Source organism: Accipiter gentilis, chromosome 26 (genome assembly GCF_929443795.1).
Source record: "Accipiter gentilis chromosome 26, bAccGen1.1, whole genome shotgun sequence".
Lineage (NCBI taxonomy): Eukaryota > Metazoa > Chordata > Aves > Accipitriformes > Accipitridae > Astur > Astur gentilis.
Window position 1 is genome coordinate 19,496,461 of NC_064905.1, and position 9,923 is coordinate 19,506,383.

Below are 9,923 nucleotides of genomic sequence, written 5' to 3' on the forward strand. Positions count from 1 at the left end.
TACCCTGGGAGGAAAGACAACCTGGCGGCGGGGGCCGGGTAGGAGCCCACCGTGGGGGGGGGGGGGGGGGGTCGAGGGTCTGGCCCGCGGCCGCGCAAAATGCGCACATCGGCGGGGAGCGCGGAGGCAGGTCCGCCCGCACGGCCGGGCTGGGCGAGCGCTAGATGGAGTGATGCATTAGCGAGACGGGGAGGTTTTAACCTTCAGGGGGAGGAGCCCCGTTTAACTACAGGCATTTGTTCTAGGGCAGGTCACTTTAATCTCTTTAGCTTTAAACTGTCCAACTCGCAACTCGCGTTTCTCTATAAGGGATCTTTACCACTTCCCTGCCTATGCGGCCGGACTGCCGTGCCTCTCCCCGAGCAGAGACAAGCGGCATCGAGGCACTGCCCAGATCTCTTCTTCCGACACCCTTAAAATAATACTGTTAGTAATAAGTGGATTTGCTTTTGGTTTTGTTGTGTTTTTGGTTTTTTTTTGTTTCTTTTTTTTTTTTTTCCCCCTTAAAAAAAAAAAAAAAAAAAAAAAAAAAAAAAAAAAAAGCTCCTTGTTCCTTTCTGTGTGGAATAAACACCTGCAAACTCCCCCAGGCAGCCCGGCGCCCCTGCCATGGATTCCTTTAAAGGTGGAATGAATTTGGAGAGACTGCCCGAGAGCTTGAGACCCCAACCCTCCCATGACATGGCTTCCAGCTTCCATTTGCAAAGATCCTCGGAACCCAGAGACCCGATCGAGAACTCAGCCAGTGAATCCTCCGACACGGAGGTGCCAGGTAACCCCCCCCCCCCCTCCACACCCCCCCAACACCCCGCGGCCCCGGCCCGCTCCCCCCCATCGCCGCCTCCCCCTCCCCACCGCTCCTTCCCTTTGCGGGGTTTTGCCCGCAACTCCCCCCCCCCCAACCCCCCCAAACACAACCAGAGGTGATGGGGGGGGGGGGGGGGAGGCAAGAGCTGCCTGTGATCCCGAGCAAGCCCCGGGAACCGGAGCGGGGGGGGGGGGGGGCAGGGGCCCGGCCGGAGCTGTCGCCCCCACCGGTGCCCGGTGCTGACAGTCCTCCGGGAGGGCTCACACGGCTCCCCATCCGAGGAGCTGGTCTTTTTTATTAAAAAAAAAAAACCACCAAAAACAAAAAACCAACAACAACAACAAACCCACAGTTATTAATTGATGGGGTCGAAGGGAAGGGGGGGGGCTCTTCGGGGAGTGCGGTTTTGCCGGATGTTTCTGAAATAATGTCAGCTTTTGCCCGGGTTTATTTTCCAGCTCGGGTGGTGCAGAGATGGAAAAAGATCTCTCTGTCAAAGGAGGGGAAAGGGGGGGAGAGGGGGGAGAAAAAAAAAAATTAAAAAAGAAAGGAAAAAAAAAAGCCCCGCAGAGCAGGAGAGGCGGCGTGGGGCCGAGCGCAGGCAGCGCGGACAGCCGCGGAGGGGATGTGCGCGGCCGCGGAAAAGTTTCCCCCTGGAAAGGGTCCCCGCGTCCTGACCACCATGTGCGAGGGCTGCAGGGAAAACTGTGGTTTCCCAGTTTGTATTGAATTAAAGTAGCACCATTTCTAGATTGACAAGGGAAGCTAGGAGAAGGAAACAAAAGCTGCAGGAAGGAGCGTGATAGCCGTCCTCCACCGAGAGCCTTTCAGGGGGAGTTCTATCTCTTCTTGAATTTTCATTTTTGAATGCCTGTTGTTGCTTTTCGGAGTTTTAGCAGGTCCTATAACCTAGAGAGTGGCTGTGGCAAGAGTCGGTCCCGAAGTGGCACCCGGTGATAAACAGGGTTTGGGTTGTGCCTCCCAGCCTGATTCACAAACAAAGTTAGGGACCGGCGTCTGGAAGGGACTCCGAGATTAGAGGGGATTATTTGAGATTAGAGAGGGAGATTTGCTCCGGTTTGCTCTACCCCTGTGTGTGACCCCTCGGTGCTGGAGGAGGGCTGAGGACCTGCCTGCTTTTCTTCTCCGAGAAGCTGCAAAATACCTTTCACATTTTATTTTATTTTTTTTTAATGGGAAAAAAAAAAAAAAAAAAAAGAAAAGAACTACAAAGCCCGATTAAAGCTAATGTGCCTTATGATTTGAAATGGTATCACAGCCCGGATTTATAATGAAATTTTTAACGAAATTTTTAACGAAAACCCGGAGCGGGGCGAGGGGCCGCCGGGACGGATCCCAGCCGCTTTCTTATCGCCCCCCCCGGCTGCCTCTCGGCCCGGTTTCTCCGGGCTCTTCCCAGCCGAAAGCCGGAGGATTTGTCTTCACGGGGGTTATTTTGGTTTCTCTTTTCCCACCGTCGCCGGGCCCTGCGGCTCGGCCGGTCCAGCGGCCGCAGGGACCGGGGTGGGGGGGTCCCGGGGGGGGGGACGGGACCCGGGGAAATGGGGTCTGTGCTGCAGAGGCCTTGTTTGCTCTGCAAACCACTTCAGAGCAGAGAGAGGCCAGCCGGGCTGCAATCGGCTCCAATTTGGGGGGGTCCATTGAGCTGTTGGAGCTTTGCTGGCCGTCCCCGCACCTTTTTTGCTTTTTTTGCTTTTTTTGCTTTTTTTTTTTTTTTTTTTTTTTTTTGCTACGGAGGGTGCCCAGGCGAGGAGCGATTCAGGGGTGACTTTGCAAGGACGAGTCCTCCCGGGCTTTGGATGGAGCCCGCGATTATTTTTAGACTCCCGCTTACCTCGCAGAGGTCGGGGCTGTAGAAATACCCGGCGGCGGCCTAAAACCCTCTAAAAGGGGTAGCGGTGGGGTGGGGGGACACCGTCTAAAAGGCAAAAACTCCCTTCGGAGTTTCCTTTCGGCGGCAGCAGGACAGAGGCCGGGGGGATGGCCGCCGGTCCCGGCCCTGCAGCCGCACCTTTCCCCGCTCCCGCCGGGGCCAAGGCCGGGAGCACATTTCGTCCTAACCTTGGAATCCCTTGCCGAGGGCTTCAACAGGGCCAAATCCGGTCGAAACCCGGCCTGGGAAAGCCAGAAAAAGGCCGTTACGAAAAGAGAACGGGAGTTTGTCCTTCCCATTGCGGAGGGACCGGGGCTGGATTTCTTGCTTCCAGTCCGCGCAAATCCCGAGCGCGAAAACGCTCCTGGTTTGTTGTTGCTTTTTTTTTTTTTTTTTTTCCCTTTGCTTCTTTCGATATGATTTTTGCAGAGGGCTTCGCTCAGCCTCGCGTTAAAATAAACACTAAAATCCTAAAAGCGGCAAAAAGGGAAAAAAAAAACCCCAACAACAACAAAAAGAAATAAAGGGGGGGAAGCGTAGAGTTAAAGAGAGAGGGTGCCTTTTGCAATTAATTTCTGCTGGGTTTTACACCCCTGGCCCTTCCAAAGTTTCCTGTCGCGGCCGAGCACAACAAAGACAATGGAGCAAAGATCGCGCCTTCGGTTGAAGGGAGTGAAAAGGTGCCGTGGAAAGGCAAGAGCGGCCGATGCTGCGTGGAACCCGCTCCCCCAAGATTGCTCTCACCCCTCGGGCCCGCTTCGACCCGGGTCGCCCTGGGGGTCTCCCTGCCTTCTAGGGTGCTTTGGGGCCCGGGCAGGACTCCCTGCTCCTTCTCCAACCGCCCCGGGAAAGGCTGGGTTTGGCTGCGGGGAGGTGGGTGGATGCAGGGCCCGGCAGGACCCGCGTGGGTGCCCCCACACATCCCTCCGGTGGGGCGGGCAAGGCTGGGTGCGGGGGCGGCGTGGTTGCCTTTGTGTGCCTGTATTTCTGTTTGGGGAAAAGAAAAAAAAAAAAAAAGAGGGGAGAAAAAACCCCCACACACACAAAAAAACCCCAACCCAAACAAAAAAAAACACAAAACCCCAACCCACCCCAAATCCCAACATCCCACCGCAGAAAAGGAACGCAGCGGCGAGCAGAAAACCGAAGACGGGGCCGCCGACGACCCGGCGAAGAAGAAGAAGCAGCGGCGGCAGCGGACCCACTTCACCAGCCAGCAGCTGCAGGAGCTGGAAGCCACTTTTCAGAGGAACCGCTACCCCGACATGAGCATGAGGGAGGAGATCGCCGTATGGACCAACCTCACCGAGCCCCGAGTCCGGGTAAGAGGGGCGTCCAGCCCCGCGGGGATGCAGGGGAGGGGGGGTTTGGGACGGTGGGAGGGGGGTTTTAGGGAAGCTGTCCCTTTCGGGAGCCGCTGAGGCCGTTTGAGAGCAGGGCCCGGCTGCCGTGGGCTTGATTTTTAAATACTAAAATTAGGATTCAGGTCCGCAAGGAGAAATTCAGCTCCCGGTTGCGGAGAGATGCTGCCCGGAGCGGGCTGAGACCGCCGGCCCCGCGCCTGGGGACCGGCCCCCAAAAGTGGGGGGCGAGCAGCGGAGGGGGCAGGGGGAAGCCGGGGCTCGGGAAGGGCCCGGTTTGGGGGACAGGACCCCCCCCGGGTTGGCCTAAACCCGGCGTGGGGCTGGAGCAACCCCCCCCCCCCCACCCGAGGAACAGGGCAGCTCCAGCGGCCCTTCCCCTTGCTCTGGTTATTCCCAATAATCCCAGCAATCGTGACCATGTCCCAACAAACCGCTGCTCCATGCTCAGACCCCCGGGCCCTCCGTGATCCCCCTCCCCACCACTACAACCACCTCCCCGTGCGGGAGCCGTCATTGCCAGCCCCCCCCCCCGCCCCCCCCGCCCCCCGGGCCGCGCATCTTCCGCGGCCGCGGGCGGAACGGCTGTTTGCAGAGGCCGCCGATGGGCAAAGGGAAGGACAAGGGGGACGATCGCACTCGAAAGTCAATAAACGCTGGAGACACATACTTGTACGGCCAAGGCCCTGGTCTTTACACGCCTCGGAGCCGATGCCACCATATATATATATATATATATTTATATCTCCCCACACCTATATAGCATGGGCAGTCCCTTAGAGAGATTTAGGAGTGAAATATCCTGGCGATGAACGACCGGACCGGAGCGGTTCGTGCTTTATTGATCCGCCGTGCCAAGGCTGTCACGGTTTCTCCACCTCCACTTTACGTCCCGTCCGTCCCCCCCCCGAGACATTTCCCCGCGCGGTTTCGGCCGTGGCCGCGCACCCCAACCGAGCCCCCCGCCCCCCGGGACCGTGGGCTGAGCAGGCTGCCGGGGAGGGCAGAAACCCGGGAGAAAACGGGAACTGCAGAAGGCAGCCCCGCCATCCCGAAAAGCCCCCCCATTTTTTTTTTTTTTCCTCCTTTTTTTTTTTTTTTTTCCTTGGCAATTAAACCCCGAGTGACCAAATCGGATTACAGAGATTCTGCTTTAAACCTTTCAAGAGTAAACACCCATCTGCAATGGGGGAAACGCAACTGAAAGCATTGTCTTAATTGAGTTTAAAACAAAACAAAGCCGGAGCATTAATATCGGTGGAATATTTCAGGAAGCAAATAAAACTAATATATGAGTTGCCATTAACATAATTTCGTTCTCCCTCTGTGTGGAGATGTTTTGGTTTGATGTTCTGAGATTGCAGATTGCAAATCTAACCTTAATTTGCTATAAGGGCCTTCCTTTAAAATGTCTAGGAGCCATAATTAAAACTATTACCCTCATTTTCAGGAAATTCCTGTCTGGAAGCACCTTTCCGAGGAGTATATTACAGGTTTTGAACATGTTGGCTTTCGTTTCCTATTTATACGGGATTCTTTTTATTATTGTTATTTTTTAAACTCGACTCCACCATCCACCCCCCCTCCCCCGAAGTTTCCATCCCTAAAACCGGTGTTTAATACTAGTTGCGCCATTTCTGCTCCGGGAGGGGAGACCCAAAGAGCTCCCCCCCCCCGCTCCCCGACCCCGGCTCCGGAGGGAGCGCAGTCTCCGCGGAGCCGGGCGCACGGAACCGCGCAGCTCCGGCCGGGCTCCCGGTGTCCTCAGGGAGCCGGGGGGGTCACGGCTCGGTGGGAGAAAGCCGGGGGGGGGGTTGTGTGTGTGTGAGGGGTGGGATGCAGTAGAAGTTCGCAGGCCGGGCGCAGCCGGCAGGCAGGACGATGTTGGTTTTTTAACCTGGAAAAATAATTTGGGGGTTGCCCGGCCTCCATCGCGGGGGGCTCAAACGCTTTCCGAGGGTTAAATAAATAAGTAAACAAATAAGAGAGAGCCTAGATCAGGTTTTTGCATCAAACACCGGGAGCGGCCCCCGCTTCTCTGTTCCCCTAGTCAGGGCTGTAAATTCTCATTAGATATAAAGGCAGAGGCTCCATCTATCCAAGGGCGATGCGGGGATTGATTTTTTTTTTTTTTTTTTTTTTTTAAACCTAAACATACTAATCCAATCCCCTTTTTTATGATCTGTAACAGGGGACTTTTATTACACGGCATTAGCGTTCGGAAACGCGGCGGAGCCGGGGCGAGCCGGTCCTAATCAGTGCGGGCCGTACCTTTACCCCATGCCTTGCTCCGGGGAGAGGAGCAGCGGGGGGGGGACCGGGGAGAGGGCGGGGGGACCGGGGACATGCAGGTAACCTCGGCGGAGAGACGGCTACGCGCATCCCGGCTCCCCCATCCCGCTGGATAGAGAGGGATGCGCGTAGAAACCGCTATGCGCGCAGGCAACCCCGCGGAGAGGAAAAAACCCGTCCCGCGGGGGCAGGGGGCTGGAGGGAGAAGGGGTTGCCGGCCAGGGAAAGGGGGGCTCTTTTGGGAGGTTCGCCCTGCGCTCATTTGCGCGCATCATCCCCTGCGCGCATCATCCCCTGCGCGCATCATCCTCTGCGCGCATCAGCATCCTCTGCGCGCATCAGCAGCGCTGCGGGCGGCCCGGCGGTGGGGCAGGGGGTGGCGGTGGTCCCGCACTGACCGTGCCGTCTCGGTTCACCCTCCCCTTCCCCCAAATTCCTCCCCCCCCCCCCCCCCCCCCCCCAGGTCTGGTTCAAGAACCGCCGAGCCAAGTGGAGAAAGCGGGAGCGGAACCAGCAGATGGACCTGTGCAAGAACGGCTACGTGCCGCAGTTCAGCGGGCTGATGCAGCCCTACGACGACATGTACGCCGGCTACCCCTACAACAACTGGGCTACCAAAAGCCTCACCCCGGCTCCGCTTTCCACCAAGAGTTTCACCTTCTTCAACTCCATGAGCCCCCTCTCCTCGCAGTCCATGTTCTCGGCGCCCAGCAGCATCTCCTCCATGAACATGCCCTCCGGGATGGGGCACTCGGCCGTGCCGGGCATGGCCAACTCCGGCCTCAATAATATCAATAATATCAGCGGTTCTTCGCTGAACTCGGCCATGTCCTCGCCGGCCTGTCCCTACGGGCCACCGGGTTCGCCTTACAGCGTCTACCGGGACACTTGCAACTCCAGCTTAGCCAGCCTCAGACTGAAATCAAAGCAGCACTCCAGTTTCGGCTACAGCAGTTTGCAAAGCCCCGGCTCTAGTCTAAACGCCTGTCAGTACAACAGTTGACGGACTTGACACAAACCACCTCCGACAAAACACCGCCGACAAAGCAAAGCAGAAGCGAAGCGACGTTTAACGGAAAAGAGGAGGGGGGGGGGAAAAGAAAAAAAAGAATTAAAACCCGATGATGATTAAAAGTAAAACCCGAGCAAGTGAGAGAGGAAAAAAAAAAACCCAACCAAAAACCCAACCCAAAACATCACCCAAAAGAACCCCACAAGCTCCGCGGACTTCGACTGTCTAGAAAAAAAAAACAAAACCAAAACCCAAACATATTAATGCAAACCAACGACGCAACCAACAGAACAGCGCTTAAAAAAAAAAAAATAATTAAAAATAAACCATCAAAAACCGTAAACGGACCAGAAAACTTTTGCAAGAGACACCGAAATCTGGTACATGGATGAGTTGCAATTTTTCTCTGGATTATGCGGGTTGTATGTGTTTACTTGAACTTGCACAGGAGTTGGTAAGGCGGCCGCTTCCCCGCGGGGAGGGCGGCGAGGGTGGGAGACGCCTCGGTGGTAAGAGCTGGTGGGACGGTTCTTGGCCGCTTGTCGCACGGGAAGAGTTTGGTTAATGTTTACCACTGAGAAACAGAATCACACTCAAAAAAAAAAAAAAAAAAAAAAAACCAAAAAAAAAAAAAAAAACAGGGGGGGAGAAAAAAAATATAATTCGCAGAGTAGATTCTGCGGGAAAAATGGTTAAAATATTAGGTATGAAACTATTAAAAATAATAATGACAAGGGTCAACCACTTATATAAGGTTATATTTATATCTACCGTTGCATTGTGCCGGATCATTGTCCTTGGCCGTTGAATAAACTGTTTTTAAAATGCATGATTCTTGATGTTTTTTCTTTAGTTGGAAGCTATAATCCAGTCATTCCTGATACTAAGCAGCTCAAGGTTCCTACCTCTTCATCCTTTCCAAAAGACTGCAGTATCCCCGGTTGTGAGAGAGCACAGAAACCCTCCAGCGATGCGAAAACCGTTCAGCATTTTCCCCATCCCAAGTCTTATCCTGATAATGAAATTATCATTCATCTTTATTTAAATGCAGGGGTTTTTTTTTCTCTTTAAAAAAAAAAAAAAAAACACGACGAAAACCAAACCCCTTTTAGAGAGTCTAGACAAAAAGACGAAAAAAATGGTCTGTTATGAGGTGAATCCAGATACTGCATCTCTGCTAGAGAAACAGTGAGCCTCGGCGTCCGGAAAGGTTGCTTAGCAAAGCTGAAAGCGTTCCTTGCTTTTCTAACTGTGAAGGAAAAACAAGGAACCAAAAAAAAAAACCAAACTCGATCTTAAGGTGTTATTATCTTAAGGTGTTATTATGTAAATGTAGATACTTTAACAAGTGCTTGTTGGCAAAAAAAAAAAAAAAACAACCATGGAAATTATAAATATGGTCTTTATTAATACGCATACAAAACGCATATGAAGTTTAATTGCAGGCATATTTGTTGCTTATTTTTGTCGATACTTATTACCTGTAGATGACAAAGAAACATAATATAAAATGCACACGGTACTTCTTTCCCAGTGTATTTCACACCTGTGGTAAACGTTACGCTGGATGTTTCAATTATGCTGTTGTGGATAAGGATGCAGTATATATATTGTTTTATAAGTTATGTTTTGTGATTTAATTTTTTTTTTCAAAATTAAGAGCATGGGAATAAAAACAAAAAAAAAAAACCAAAAAAAAAAAAAAAAAAAAACCAAAACCGAAACGAAATCTAGAAATGCCTTTAATGTTCTTTTCTGGCTGTATTTAAGAGATCGACTAAACAAGAAGAAAAGCAACTTTCTCCCCGTGGTGGCATTTTGGGGAGGGCCCCTTCGTTTCCCTCCCGGTAATTGCGCCGTCTCTCCGCGTCCCCCCCCCCCGCGCCCTCCCCACCCCGGCAGGGACCCACCGGGAGCCGCCGGCCAAGGGGTGCGTGTGGGGGGGAAGACACCCCTTTTTCTGGGCTATGGGGGGGCTCAATCCCTGCCCTCCCGAGGGGCAGCCCCGGCAGTGGAAAACCTCCCCACCTCTAATTTTATGGCAGATTTTTACCGCTGCGGTGCCGGCGGCGCGGCGGGGTTTGGGGAGGCAGCCTGCATTTCTGCTTCCAGCCCTGCTTTTTTTTTTTTTTTTGGGGGGGGGTTTCCTTCCCCAAAAAAAGTGAATCCTCGCACCCTGAAGATACACATGCCCCCCCGGCCCGGCGTGCCGCAGCCCCGGGACCGCTCCTTCCCGCTGAACCGTTTGGCCCGTTTTGCAAAGGTGCGTTTTTCTCTCGCTCCTCCAAATTGGCCGAAATCCTCAATTTTAAAGGTTGTTCGATTTGCCTTTTTGGGTTTTTTCCCCAGCTTTTCCAAGCACGAAAGACACTGATGTCACCACTATTTCATTACTATTACGATTACTATTAATATTTGGGTGCGGGGGGGGGGGATATCAAAATCGCCGTAATTTAGCCCAAACCCCAATTCATTATCTGCGGCGAGGCCGGATCCTGCGCAGCCGCTTTCCTCCGCGCCGGGGCTGCCCCCCCCCGCCCAAACGCGCTGTTTGCG

The 9,923-nt window shown here is 53.6% G+C and overlaps 1 protein-coding gene across 1 annotated transcript; it reads left to right on the forward strand.

Moving 5' to 3' along the window:
* Positions 1 to 609: 609 nt before the first annotated feature.
* PITX1 (paired like homeodomain 1) lies at positions 610 to 7,861 on the forward strand. Its single transcript, XM_049829894.1, has 3 exons — positions 610 to 772; positions 3,819 to 4,024; positions 6,819 to 7,861. The coding sequence occupies exons 1-3, from the start codon at positions 610 to 612 to the stop codon at positions 7,356 to 7,358; spliced, it is 909 nt and encodes a 302-aa protein (XP_049685851.1). The 3' UTR covers positions 7,359 to 7,861.
* Positions 7,862 to 9,923: the final 2,062 nt, after the last annotated feature.